The sequence below is a fragment of the Tachysurus fulvidraco genome, chromosome 20 (assembly GCF_022655615.1).
Source record: "Tachysurus fulvidraco isolate hzauxx_2018 chromosome 20, HZAU_PFXX_2.0, whole genome shotgun sequence".
NCBI classification, from domain to species: domain Eukaryota; kingdom Metazoa; phylum Chordata; class Actinopteri; order Siluriformes; family Bagridae; genus Tachysurus; species Tachysurus fulvidraco.
The window spans coordinates 10,945,884-10,961,577 of record NC_062537.1 but is presented as its reverse complement, the minus strand read 5'-3'; the positions used below and the strand labels follow the sequence as shown (position 1 = coordinate 10,961,577).

Below are 15,694 nucleotides of genomic sequence, written 5' to 3'. Positions count from 1 at the left end.
TTTAGCTAATGCACAGAGCTTGCCAGTCAAACCAAACTATATGTACTTTTACACAATAACAGTGACACTGACAGCTATAGTGACAGAACAAAAAACTGTACTGTGCATGAATCTGACTCACACTCGTGCCATTGCCCTCGATTCTACTATGGCAAGTACTTCATTTTGAGATATGTGCCAAAAATATGAGGTGAGTTAATTTCGTGTTTTATATGTGTGTGGAATCTGAATTATATTTACATTAGTTTAAAACATTATTTCTTAGACCCATTGGCAGGTATTTTATCATTATGACACTGTATTGTGTTCTATTCTACTGACATTGTCCAACAATAGTAACTATATATACTGTACATTATTATTTTACTATATAAACTAAAATGCATAAAATGATTCATCTGTTACTTTATCAATTGGATTTCTTTAACAAAGTTGTCAAATAGTCCATTTCAGTATAGAGTGAGTTACTTTGTTTTCTAAGAAAATGCCATGAACACAGATTTAGTTCCCACTTTCCGTAGATGCAGTCCCTCCAGACGTCCCTCCAGACGTATCTAATGACTCGGGTTAAAGAAAATCAGTCATCCAAATGACTACTCAAGAAAGAGTACCAATAATTGCTTGTGAAAATGTTTACAGTGCAAAATTAATTATATCTTAACAACTGCAAACGTCTTGAATATGGGCACACTATTGGCAGATAATATTCCTTCTTTCAAGAAATAAATACTGAATTTGAATTATCTTATGTGATTTAACTCCTAATAAGAAAGATTTCATACATTTGTCCATGTACAAGATATATTCACTTTCTAAGGTGTTATTTCTGTATATAGCTTTATAATGTATACAATATATGTTACTTTTATTATAAGCAAAACAAAATACTTTTTTATATATTTAATATATTTTCATGTCCTAAGTGAATATTCATGTTTCTTTTCTATTGACTCGCAGTTCACTTGAGTCGTTTATTAGTGTGTAATTAATTTCATTATTTTAAAAGATAGATAGTCTGTCAATGGCTGAGAGCCACAGAAGCTTTCCTGTAAGTGTGCAATGCCGACCTGTGACACAACATGAGCAGCACTTACAAAAAAACATGCAGTTAGCTGGCTTTTAGAGGACACACATGTTACTTTTCACCCTGACTGCTGGGGGAAAATTGGCAGATGTCCAAATTGGGTAGAAAAATGTCAGGAAAAAGACACCTATAGCGACAGACTATGTATCTACAGGTATAGTTGGCTATAATGTGTAGAGAAAATTGGAGAAAATGACCATACGTAGAAAATAAGTCAAGTGGGTTTAGAAATGGACACGTCCATGAGAGTCGAGACTCAGATGGATGTGACAAGGACAGTTTCGTGTGATAAAACCAAGTGTAAGATCAGATTAATGCACAAGTTATTGCTTTAATTAAGATTCAAAAGTGAGTATCTGAGAAAATAAATTAAATAATGGATAAATACAAAATTGGCCTGAAACCTTCTCTAGTTAATAAGACTCCAATACACTGTCGCGATACATTGCTAATTATTAATATGCAGTCTTTTTTTAAACAAATTTCCCACAGAACATCTCATTTTCACACTTTAAATAAATGTTGCCTAAGGGTTGAAATATTATAGTTTAAAATGTGGCTTTATGTTTTTGCAGATAAAGATAAACATGCCTAAATTAGTCATCCTATCCTCTATTCCCTTAACAAGGTTTTTCTTAACATCGCTGTGCTGCATCTCAGGTCCCGACTTAATAACATGGAGCAACCATGACTCATTCATGAGGCTGTGGTTATATATAATCTGTAAGAGTGGGATATTAGTTTATTAGTGCGATTCAGACCTCCCATTGACTTATGTTTAGATTGAAGAGCTCAGATCAGTCTACAGAACTGATAGGATGGCACTACACTGTTAAAATTCCAATTTAGTATGGTTTCCTCTACCTGAAGAAAAAAGCACACACACACAAACACACACACACACACACACACATGCACAAGCACATGCCTCTGTTGGCTGTGTGACTGACTGTTCAATAAAAAACAGACTCTCTCACAATAAGCACTTTATTGGCTTTGGTTGTTTTGGGTTACTACCCGTATTTGAAAAATGCCTCACAATGATACATCAAGATTACTTTGCCCCAGAACTAATAAAGACTGCGGTCAAAACTCTTACTATACTCTTAGAGCTGCCAACTTATGAGCAAACTTACAGTTCACTCATCATCAGCTGTCATGTTGTAGCATCTGTGACTGCTCCCCTCTTACTGACTGATACACTCATTTCTCAACTACATTGGATCCTGTTTTTCTGGAATGTTTTCTTTTAGAAAGTCAATGTGATTTACAAGGTGATTTTGTGTTTTTAATCCCATTTTGTCCACCATACGGTAGAGGAGATATCACTTAGCGCTCTTTGCGTTAGACGAAATATTAATCATGCAGTGCTTTAGGGTACGTTGCCACTAAAGGATGTTTCAAAAGGATTGAGAAGCTGCTCTTAAACCTTAGAGCCACAACTACAGTTTTGCATAACTATAAAATTTATGCTATTCAACTGATACTTGTGACCAATAGATTTATTACACAGCCTCAAACAAAATAAAACCTGAGAGGCTAATATACTTAGCTTATGCCGTATGCTGCTATCTAGTGAATATTAAGTTGAGAGTTGATTACATATTTGTGTACATATATTAATATATCTGATTATTTGCTACAAGACAGGATTTTGGTGAGTACAGAGTAGGTTTAATTTGGTAAACTCGATAACTGTTCATTTCACTGCTCCACCCACAAGCATGAGGCAGTTTAAGTCCTGCCCCAACAGACTTCTATTAGAAGTTGTATTTCCTATTTTTGACCACTTGCATATTTATACAGAGATCATCAGTTTTGCTGAAGTACTGTATACATTTACAGCAATTGGCAGACATCCTGATCCAGGGCAGCTTGCATTTATCTTATTTATACAACTGAGCAAGTGAGGGTTAAGGACCTTGCAGGCTCAATGACCCAGCAGTGACAGCTTGGTAGTCCTGGGGTTCAAACTCATGACCCTCTGATCAGTAGTCCAATGCCATAACCACTGATTTACCATATCCTGTATATATGGTGGTGCAGGCCTTCCACATACATTATCACATTGCAAAACATGTTTGATGCATTGCATTTATTCCAGTTGGAAGATTATTCCCTTATGCACATTGCTTGTACAAACTGTTAACCATCAGAATGGGGGAAAATTGTGATCTCATTGATTTTGACTGTGACATGATTGTTGATGCCAGACTGAGTTTTTTGTATATTTAAGAAACTGCTGATCTCTGGATTTTTTTGCACACAACAATTTTAACACAGCATTCAGTAAGTGACAGTTCTGTTGGAAAATGCCTTGTTGATAAGAGAGGTCAGCGGAAAGCCAACAAGAAGGACACGGTAACTCAAATAATCACTCTTTACAACTGAAATGACCATCAGAACATACAGAACAACAAACCTCGGGGTGGATGGGCTACAGCAGCAGAAAACCACATTAGGATTCAGTCCTGTCAGCCAGGAACATGAATCTGAGGCTGCAATGGGAATATTGTAGATAAGAAAAAATCAGCTGGTCTTTTTCCAGTCTTTAGATGTCCAGTTTTGGTGATCCTGTGCTCACTGCACCCACATATTTCTCTCTGTGGCTGAAAGACATGGAGCCCCATGTGGTCTACTAAGGTTCCAGCCATTCTACCTCAAGGTTTGATGTATTGTGTTATTATATTTTTATTATATGTCCTGTCCTGATGACTTGAACTGGCTATTTTCCTCTGACCTTCCTCATCAACAAGGAATTTCCACACACAAAAAACTCAAAATTATTATTAATTTATTATAATTTATTTATTTTTCATTAATAAACAATTTTTGAATCTCAAGACAGTGATGTGTAGGAAAATCCCTGGAGATCCATCCAACCCCTCTGACGTCAACACCCAAACAAAGTCACTGAGATCAATCTTTTTCTCCATTCCGATATTTGACGTAAGCATAACCTTAAGCCCTTATCTCTGTATTTGCATTATTGTAAAGATTGTACTGCTAATTGGCTCATTAGATTTTTGCATGAATGGTCAGGTGTATAGGAGTTCCTAATAAAGTGCTCAGTGAGTGTAAAATACAGCTAACTCTTAGTAAGATTTATTGCTACATTTTGGGTCTTATTAGGTACTATTTATCGTCATGGACAGCCATTCAAGACATTTGGTTAAAATGCACCCTGAATATAAATTTTTCAATTTAAGATCTTGAGCTGATTTAAGGAAAGGATTTTGTTATTGGCTGTCCTTGCACTGAATGAATAAGTACGTAGACTGTAGCATCGTGCTGCTGTATTGCACTCTCTTTACAACGATATTGTTATTTCTGGCAGGGTAGTGGAATTTAGTTGGCATTAGATGAATTATTAATAGTTGCCCGTCTTTATAAAGGCTGAAACAGGATAAAACAGTTGTACTACGCTGTGTGAATATACACCCAGACAGCGATGGCAACCTTTGTTAAGATTCCAGCTTTGAAATGCAAATCAACCCCCCTCGACATTATACATATGTCATAATAACATCTGTACTCAATAGCAGCAAGTAGTGTTTGTGACATTTTCATTACTCTTTATTTTTATTGCTTCTAAAAAAAAAAAAGATCTTCTCCCTGTCACATTTACCAGCTGAGTTACTTTGATAATTATGTCAACATGGAGCAGCATCTGGTTTGCTTATGAGGATGTAACTTACAATTCATAGAATGTGTTTTTCCCGAAAGAAAACAAACCGAAGATAAATATTCACAACCTAAAGCGCTCCAACAATTAATATTCAACAAAAGCAAATCCTTCTCAACTCTTCACACTTCAGATCTTCATTTCTATTGTGGGAGTTGGTTAATAGCCTCCAAAGGATCTTCACTCTTTTTATGCAGCACAATTGCAGTCATCGATGTGCTATAAAAGCTCGGTTCTCTCTGGAGATATCAGGCTAAAGTGCACTGTCCTTTGACACCTTTTGAAACTCTGCATCATTTTAATGGAAAATTGAACAAATGGTTGATGAAATGTTTTGACCTTAAATAACACTATCTCTTTTCAGGCAAAGACAACATTAAACTTATAAGGTCCCTGTTAAAGTTGTAATTTTGTATATATGAGTACCAGGTTTCTCCATGACCCAGTAGGATAAGCAGGGGGATATATATATATATATATATATATATATATATATATATATATATATATATATATATATATATATATATATATATAAATTGGAACTTTTTTTGTTACGTTTTAAATAAAATATAATAATAATATTCTTTTTTTTTCTTTTTTCATTCCTTTGAGTGTCACTAAGAAACCTGCACAGAAAACAAACAGAAAGCCGAAACATTTAAGGTGTCAAGTTAAAATTAACTAACTAACTAGCTAACTACCTAACTAAATGAATAAACAAACAAACAAACAAATAAATAAATAAATAAATAGCCAACCAAGCAACCAGTATAATCAATGATGAACCAATTTTTTAAATAGCCAGAAAATGAAACCAACTACAAATCCAACAGAAGGTCTTCCATGTTTTTGTTCATTTATAACTGTCTATAAATCTGATGTGAACAGTGTTGTAATGTAACGAAGTAAAAATTGTTACCGTACTTAAGTAAAAATGTCACGTATCTGTACTATCTGTACTTCTGTACTTATTTAAATTTATGTCAACTTTCACTTTTACTCCACTACATTTCCTAGATAAAATGTATAATTTTACTCTGATATATTTCCACTAAGCATCTTTGTTACTCGTTACTACAAAATAAAATCAGAAGAAATGTGTGCGACAGCAATAAGGGAGGTTTGGCGAATCACTGCTCCTAGAGTGTCACTGCACGTCCGCACGCACTACGGAGAAGCACAGGTACGTGCAGCGTGCACGCGCAGTCAGAGATGGAGGCATTTATCTATAACAGGGGCAAACAAAAGCAGTAAAATATCACGATTCTTATTACCAGAGTTGATAGCACAAACAAAATATGAATGCAATATCAATACTAAATAAAAATAACATTTATTGATTTGGTCTTTGTCTTGTGAATATTTGTTTATTAATGACGTCATTCATTGGACACACTGTTTGTAGAGAATGCACACATACATGAACTGATTTGATTCAAGACTGGCATCATTACATCATGCATAAAATTTGGGTGTCTACTTTTGTCTTTTAATAATACCATAACTTTTGGCTTACTATGTAGTCATATAATATATAATATAAAACTCTTCTTGTTTTAAATTATCACTGAGGGCTAAAACCCTTAAAGATGAAACCCTATAACCGCCCCTGCTCTTATGCCTACCGAAAATCACTGAACTTTTACTTTTTACTTTTACTTCATATACTTTCGTAAATTTAATATCAGAAAATGACTTTTGATACTTAAGTACAGTAAATATCAGATACTTTAAGACTTTTACTTGAGTAATATTCTAAAAGGTGACTTTCAGTTCTACCAGAGTCTTTTTCTAGTACAATACTTGTACTTTTACTCAAGTATTGCTTTCTAGTACTTTATACAACACTGGATGTGTATAAGGCTAGGACCCAAATCTTCTTGTAACATGACACACTTTTTGACACACTTACTAATCCATCCTACTTTATATTAGTTTATATATGAAACCTATAAACTATATGTCACATCTCAAACTCCAAGAATCTTCAGCGATCTTAACCACATGTCCCAGAATTCTCAGTCCATCTGACAAGTCACATGCCCCCCCCCCCCATCTCCCCTGATCACACACAACTGTTTCTTATGCACAAACCCATGAAATAACACCGATTTTATACATAATTAAAAAAAAAACAACCTTGCCAAGTCTTTGTTGCTTTGTGTTACTGTTATTCATGTATTTTGACCCATAGACTGCAAGTTGTGTTTAAAGATCGCCCGGTTTTGATGACAAATTTAGATTTTTCTTTGTGTGTTGAGTGCTAGTGGTTTTTAAGGAAAACACTTTGAGCCTGCATTTAGCTTCCAACCTCATGCTTGACTCTAAGCAGTGAAATCATTTCATGCTTTTCTAACACATTTAAAGGCCACTAAAGATGCTAAAGCAAGAAAACTGTAACAGAAAGATGTATCTTTACTCTCACACTCTCACTCATTTTCTACCGCTTATCTGAATGTATCTGATATTTTAAAAATGTCAACTGTGCTTTAAGCATCAGCTTATACATAGTGGCTTCCTGTGAATGCATATCTATCCTAATGAGATTGATTATGCAGGACATTCACATGACAAGATGTTTTTTTATTGTCTCACTAATCCAGAAATGTTTTGTGGAAGCTTTAAATGCACTCAAAGTGTCACCACATTACTAGGTTCTCTATGTTATTACTGTATAATAAAACGTTTAAAGAAGGGGATATACATTTTGAATTGTACTAACACCATTCATAAGTTTTTGTGTGTTTTTTTGTGTGTTTTTTTGCTTGACGTAACGGCATGTTTCGAAGTGCAGAGACTTTTAATAAATGAATAAAAGAGCTACTACAAATTATTAGATTTTTATCTCATATTTCTCTCTGATTCAGAATGTTGTATTGAGCTTTCAAAATACGAAAGGTCCTTCGAAACCAACCTGATACGTGAAATTTCCCATGATTCCCTCTGTGTCAGTCTTCCTAGCCTGAAAAGACTGCGGTGATCTCTGGCCTTTTAAATATTTTCACCCACGCATGCCTGTGAGTGCTTGCAAGTATGTGTGAGAGGATGGAACAGCTTTATTTCCATTTCAGCCTTGCACCTTTATTAGCCGCTCAGTACAGCAATATTTCCTCATGCTTAAAACACAAAGATGCTGCATTTTGTCATGGTATTAGCAGAGATGTTCCTTATGTCCCTGGGGTACAAAACGAGTAAAACAAGTGAGCAATGGTACCATTTTTAGAGGGGAAAAAAAACATTTATCAATATTTAGTTAATATATTGGCACCTTGAGGCAGGCGGAAAGAATATTGCAGCATTTCAGAACATCGCTCACAGTCCTGCTTGTGCTTTTTATGTTTGTTTTTAAGCCAAGGACTTAAAAGGGTGTATGAGAGAGCACATTCTGGCTGCCATATCTCTGTTTTGGTTTCCAGTATATCTGGGTTATTCCACCAGGCATTTCTGAGATATGCTTTGGCAAACAAAACAGGAGCTGAGTTGAAACAAAGGTCTTGGATTCAGTCAGGTGTGGAATTGTATTGAAGAAGAGCAAGAAATGCATATTATTTGTTTGTTTGTTTGTTTGTCTATCTATCCATCTATCTATACTTATACATTAGTTATTTGTTTGTTTGTTTGTTTGTTTGTTTGTTTGTTTATTTATTTGGGTTTGTCTCAAAATTATTTTGGGATTTTGCAAGCCCTTGACCCCTCCAATTCAATCCCCTAACAAACTCATTCTGCAAAACAAAAACATTGCGACTGCTCCTGTAACGAAAGCGATTTCGCAACACAGTTTGATCGGGCTACAGAGGCGCCAATATTTTTAAGCGGCAAAAAGTCTTGGGAAGAAATTCTGTAGTCGAGCACCACTACAACAATAACAAGAACACTGAAGAGACTCACAGAGGAAATTCTTAATCCACTGTCACCATCCATCTATTTGTTTCAGGGCACAATGTTGGCACAATAATATTGTTTCTATAACAAATATTTGACATGTCATATCCAAAAGGATGGTAGGAACAGCATAAATAATAGTGATAATAAAAAAAGATTCCTGGCATCACACAGTATAAAGGATGATTATTCGCTGTATACAGTAGCTTCAGTTCTCTTTGCAGAACACGCAACCTTGCTGTCTCGCCAAAGGTATCCTTCATCCACAGTTTATAGTTTTTCTCTTTTATCCTGTTATCAATACTACAGAAAAAACCCACAACAGGCAGTTTCCCAAGCCGGTCACATGATAGACAGTTCAGTACTCATTCTTATTATTTCACATAGACATAGTGTATTATATGAGGGTCAAGAAAACTTCATCTGTCATTTCTTCATGAACATCTACACTGTGTGTACACTGAAACGTCCACAAAGCAACAGACTGCATATGATGTAGTCAGGTAGTGTATGCCATACAGTGATGCTGAGACTGTAATGTTCACTTGGCATAAGTACAACTGGTACTTTTCTTTCTCATGAAGTGTGAGTGTTTGATTTTGTGAGTGTTTGCTCTTGTGCTAAAGTTTCATTGTGGTTTCTGATGTGAACTATAAGCTAAATTATATCAATACAATTCTATTTGTCTAGCACTTTTAACAACGGACATTGTCGCAAAAGCAGCTTTACAGAAATATAAAAACTCAGACTGTAAATGATCAAATTTAAAATTCAAATTTATCCCTAACGAGCAAGCCGGAGGCAACGGTGGCAAGTAAATCTCCCTGAGATGATATTAGGAAGAAACCTTAAATGGAACCAGACTATTAAAAAAAAAAAATCTATTTCTGTTCCTTCTCTTTCAGTCCCTCCAAAAATTGTCAACTTCTCAAACAGTTTGGTGGTGAATGAAGGCTCCAGCGTCACACTGATGTGTTTGGCTAACGGCAAACCAGAGCCTGCAATCAGCTGGAAAATGACCCAAAAAGGTAAGAGACTCTACTTTCCTTTTTTCTTCATTCAGTAGATATTAATATTCTCTGAAAATTACAGCTCAGTTCCAGCTGAGGTTCCGGTGCACAACAGGTCACAGCGGTGTGTGTGAGTATATTGAAAGTGTGAAAAAAGATGTTTTTTTTGTTTGTTTGTTTGTTTTTTTGCATTTACACAGTATACACAATTCAGTTGTTTATCAAGAATGAGCTGAATAGATATCTGTATTCTAGCATCCCTTAATAAGGTTTATGAATATTCCAAATTATACGCCACACTTTAGCAAGGTAGTGCGTTTGGGTGTCATTTCAGTGAGATACGTTATGTGTGGGAGTGTGTGGACATTTTAGATAAACTGGGTGGTACGTTTCCTATCAGCTTGCACCACAGAGGAATCAGCTCCGTTTGAGCCTTTCTGCTCCTCTGCTGCTCCCTGTGTGGCTTCACGTTATCAAGGAGAAAAATACATTTTAACGTTTAATGATTCATGCGCTTCTATTGTGTAGTAGCCCACGTCTCTCTCTGACACTGTGTCAGTACAAGAATCTGGCAATTGAAATGTTAATATGACATCTATGTGACTGCCTGTTTTTAAATTGTTTTTAATAATAGCTCTATTATAATACAGAACAGGTGTTTTTTTACAGCGTTTATTAATAAAGATTATCTAACACATTTCAAATAAAGAAAGAAAACATCTCCATGATGTACATAGTTACAAATGAAGAATATGTAATTGATGGCATGAATGAACCTGCACGCACGTATACAGCAGGATCATACACAGTAGTATTGTCATAAATGTTCAATCAAATTCAGTATCATGGTTGATATTTAATGCAGATTCATTAGTTTGGTATTTCACTGCCTTGTAGATAGAATTTACTCTGATCCACATTTCTGAAACGCAAGAATCTTGATGAGACCAGAAGCACGTACGGTTGAGTGCAGATGAAATGAGACATGCTACACTTTTCACTTTCCCGTTTACCTGCATCCCGATTTTAAAATAAACCATTGTATAACATTTGAAAATTTTAAAACATTCATTTCCTGTTACACCGTAGTCATAAATAAAGGATTTAAAAAAAAATATATATATATATATAATATATATATATATATATATATATATATATATATATATATATATATATATATATATATATATATATATATATGTATATATAGTGTGCAACAAATACACCATAATAATGAGCTGTAGAACAAAGTAATTTGTTTTTACAAATTAAAATGTACAGGTTGTGATTCACCCCAAATGTCGTGAATCCAATAAACGATCAGTTACCGTTTAAAGTCATATTGTTAGTTGAATAGAGTTGACCTGTGTGTAGATAAAGCAGCAGATCGGATAAGATCTGATTCGACTCTATTGTTATCGAGTCTCGGACACGTACATACTGTAGGCAGTGAAATGCAGGTACAGTAGTTTCTGACAGGAAGCACAAAAAACGATAAACAATTCAAATTTATTTGTATAGTGCTTTTAACAACTTAAAGCAGCTTTACAGAAGGTAAAAATGTAATAATATACTGTAAATATGACAGTATGGTATTGTAAATAACAAAGTATTAGCACAAAGTAAACTCATGTAAGTTAAAGTATTAGCACATGAAGTAAAGCACAAGATTCTCCAGAGATATCCAGCAATAATTAAGAGAACAGCTTTATGAATACCATGGAAGTATCAAAACAAGTCTAGGGCAAAGTTCTGGTTATTAGAGTTTAATTAAGACTTTTAACACCCCATGCAATATCCTAGCATCCGGTATTTAAAAATGAAAAGAATATGGCACATACGTGACTCCCTTGAGGAGGTCATACACCATAAGTCCGTGACTGGGTAAAGAGTTTCTTATACAGAGAAACAACCAAGAAGTCCAGTATGACTCTGAAGTAGAAGGAGAAGTCTGTAGGAAACTCTTCGACTTAAAGATCTGAATCATCACACCTACAAAACACCACGACTACCATGACAGACACTTTTCTTAATAAGCCCCAGATGTCTAGCATTAACTCCCACACTGCATCTGCAGCGAGGCTCTGCCACTGTCATACTCAGGGTTTCCAATCGCAGTCCTTGCTGAGCACTAGATGCTTATCTAAATCTGGATCTAGGGAAGCAAGCGAGCCCATACTTTCCCGCTGCTGATGAGATTTTGCTTCCGAGTAGCAGTGATTGAACGGCCTACAACTTTTGCATATCACCTTTACATTACAATAATTCCCTGCAGGAACACCTGATATAATTGGGTGCCACAGTGTCAAAGACAGCACAGAAAGTTAATAGCAAAACAAATAGTTTAATTTGGGAAGAACTCAGCAAAACAAAAGCTTAGCGTAATAGCGTGCCTTTTTTTTGTAATATTACAGGAACTCTGGTAAGTGAAATACTAAATGCCTGTGATCTTTGGAGGAACCTCCTGTGCCTTTCCAAGGCAGTGATTTATGTTGCAGCTCAAGAGATACGAAAGACAATATTCCTCCTTTTTTTTTTTTTTTTTTTTTCCTTTCAAATAGGTTTCTCTCATATATTGCAGTCCAATATGTATTCTGAAAAAACATGGGTGGAATAAGTCTTTGTACGATAAGCAGTAAGTCTTATTGTGTTCTGGGTAAGGGTGTCTGTTTATCTGATCCAGTTTTCTTACTTTCTAGCAAATTACACAAACCCTATGATTTTTTTTTTTTTAACCAAACAACCAACTGTTAGATTTCGTCTTCTTCCCTCAGTATGAGAAGCATTTTTCTTCATTCTAACCAATGCTCGTCGATCTTCCATTTGAAGCTTCATTTGACAGGTACAGGTTGTGTTTTTTTTTTGTTTTGTTTTGTTTTTTTGGTCTATGAAAATTGAACATTAATATTCAGAATAAAAAAGGTCTGCAGAGTTGAATTGGTCTTCATATAGTGCTGCAAAAACAGCCATGGCATTGAATGTTAATTCGCTATTCAATAACAACAGATGAGATATTGTAATTCCATGAAGTGGTGTTCTTATGCAATGTGTGACGCTTTTACAAGAGAAGGGTTTTGGTGCTAGCTGTGCTTCATATGATCAAAGCAAGTAATCAAAACTGTTTACAGCTTTAATAAATACTGGCGCTTTACTTAGGATGACTAGAAAAGACTTTTTGCTTCTAATACAAACTGGGAAATGGTGCATGAAGGCATTTTAGATTTGTACAAGGAGGAAAGAGGATTATACTTGTTATTTTATAATCTTCATAATATTGCTTTGCTGCTGGACATAGAACAAGGTCAATACTAATAATACTAATTGAGGAACTGTTAGTAATTTATCATTGCACATGTTTAATTGGTTTGCATAAGACACTGATTTTTAATGATGCCATTTGTGTCTGCAAGGCTTGGCTGCTAAAGCACTATTACATTAGTTAGCATTAGAGTTTGGGTTCATTTAGATGAAGGCAAAGTACTGCAGTTTTTCTTATGTGTGTGTGTGTGTGTGTGTGTGTGTGTGTGTGTGTGTGTGTGTGTGTGTGTGTGTGTGTGTGTGTGTTATTTTTTATGAAGTCCTGATAGTGTTAATCTAGTCTATAGCTGTATAATGAGATTTCAGCGCAGTTGCCGTGTTTGTGAGTTTAGCAGCTCATTTCGGGGGCCAAATGATCCCTGTAGCAGGAATGCTATAATCTACTAGTACAGCTCTGCTCTACTGAGCTCTCTGTCTCTCTCTTTCACTCACTTTCTCTCACTCTGTCGCTCACTTTCTGTCCCTCTCTCTCTCTCTCTCTCTCTCTCTCTCTCTTTCTCTCTCTCTCTCTCTCTCTCTCTCTCTCTCTGTCGCTTGCTGCCCGTTTGTCTGCCCTCGGCTTTTTGTACCGACTTCCACTTTCATTATTTATCTTTCCTTCCCCGTTTTTTGGGATGACAAAAATAATAAAGTGAGAAATAAATATATATCCACAGGGTGGAGGCGATTGATGATACAATGGCCTTGTCTGCGTGTTGGACAGTCCTGACTCATTGCAACAACACACTGGCGCATGATAGATCCGCAGCTTAAGGGAGTTTAACTGGATCTGAAGATCACAGTAGTATATGCTACTATATACATAAGGAATAAGACTCGACAGGAACGTCACTGTTACAGGAAAACGAAGACACAAAGAGAATGTGACGTGATACGCAGGGCATTGTGTAACTGTGCAACTGTGCCTTTCTTCTTAAACCAGAGCAATTTGCCAACAGTTGTACAGTTCATATTTATTTTAATAAAAATGACATGTACTTTTATCTGTTTGCATTTAAAGCGGTGGATTGCGGACTTGTGAGACACTGATTTTTTCCTGCTTTCAATTTACTGACAAAATAATAATAATAATAATAATAATAATAATAATAATAATAATAATAATAATAATAATAATAATAAAAGGTTAGCGATTTAATCACCCAGAACTTAAAAACCTTCAGAGCCTAAAAACGACAGGAAAACAAGGATTTCCAGCCAGCACGTGAGCTTTAAGGATTGTATGAGAAGGAAAATATTATCAGTTGTGCTCTATCAGGAAATGCTTGCAGCAACAGTAATCGTTACAACTCAGCGGGATGGTGGATTTTTAGGTGATTCTGCAGTACTGTACAGTAAACAATGCAGTAATTACAGTACAGTTTTAACTGAATCCTTTAAAAAAAGAAAAAAAAAACACGCTTGCCCAGTGTTCAAATGGTCAGAGATTTCAGTCCGGATCCGCTGTTCCTCAGTGATTAAATGCATCTGAGCTCTGACCTGTACAGGAGAGATGAAAACCAAAAGTGCAATGTTTATATATGGAAGTGATGGAAGTGGCTTGATGAGGTCACCAGAGAATTGCCAGACTGTTTCATGGTGACAGAAAAGCTACAATAACCCAAATAATCACTCTGTATACTCTGTGTGGTGAGAAGCAAAGCATCTCAGAATGCACATGTCGAAAATTGAGGCGGATGAACTACAACAGCCATGTTGTGATCATGTTGGTGTTTCAGTGGGCCATCACCAAAACTCGACAGTTAAAGACTGAAAAACTATAGACTCGTCCGAAGAACATGGAACTGATTTCTGCCGAGGCTCAAAAATGATAGTGTTAGAAGAGTGTCTTAACTGGCTTTGTGGTGGAGGTGATGTAATGGTGTGGGGAATGTTTCCTTGCCACACTTTGGACCTATTAATCAATCAGTCAATCATATGAATGCCACAGACTCTCTGAGCATTGTTTCTGACCATGTGAATTGCTTCTTGACAAAAATTGACCATCTTCTAAGAGCTACTCCCAGCATGATAATGTATGTCATGGCAGCAAAAGTTGATTCAAACCAGTTTCATGAACATAACACTGAGTTCAATATTCTTCAGTGATCTTTCCAGGTGGGACAGGAGATTCATGGATAGATCTCCAGGAATTGTGTGATGCAGTCACATGAATAAGGACCAGAATCTCAAATGTCTGTGCCTTAAAGAAACTAAGGCTTTTTTTTAGATCAAAGTGATTCCCTACCCATTATTATGCTTGGTGATCTACATTCCCCACCAGAGATGGGGTACTCGAGTCATATGACTTGACTCAAGTCAGACTTAAGTCGCAAATTTGAGACTTGCTTGACTAATATTAAAAGACTCGACTTGACTTTGACTTGACAGTCATGAATTGAGACTTACTTGTGACTTGCACATGTATGACTTACTCCCACCTCTTTAGACAAGGTAAATCTGATAAAAGGAGGGGGCGGAGCTTCTAGGATGTGCCATTTAATATCAGAGCATTCAAAACTAGTGCACAAATCATTCTAGATTAGTATTTCGATCAGTTTATCTCTTATTTTTATTTAGGAGGATTTATTTAAGGTATTTTCTTGCCGTATTTTTGCATGAAAACTCCCACTAGCATACTATGTTTTTTTTTTTATTGGGAGCGCCTACACAAAACATGTAATGACTAGGAATTGTGGCAGTATAAAAATCATATAAAACCACATGAGA

General features: G+C 35.8%; 1 protein-coding gene across 10 annotated transcripts in view; it reads left to right on the top strand.

The window, feature by feature from the left end:
• The window catches only part of ntm (neurotrimin), a 367,086-nt gene that overhangs the window by 323,614 nt on the left and 27,778 nt on the right, over positions 1-15,694 (top strand). For all 10 annotated transcript variants that reach the window (XM_027150958.2, XM_027150952.2, XM_027150968.2 and 7 more), the window contains one exon: positions 9,560-9,682. In XM_027150958.2, coding sequence (XP_027006759.1) covers positions 9,560-9,682 — 123 coding nt within the window. The remainder of the gene's footprint in view (positions 1-9,559; positions 9,683-15,694) is intronic.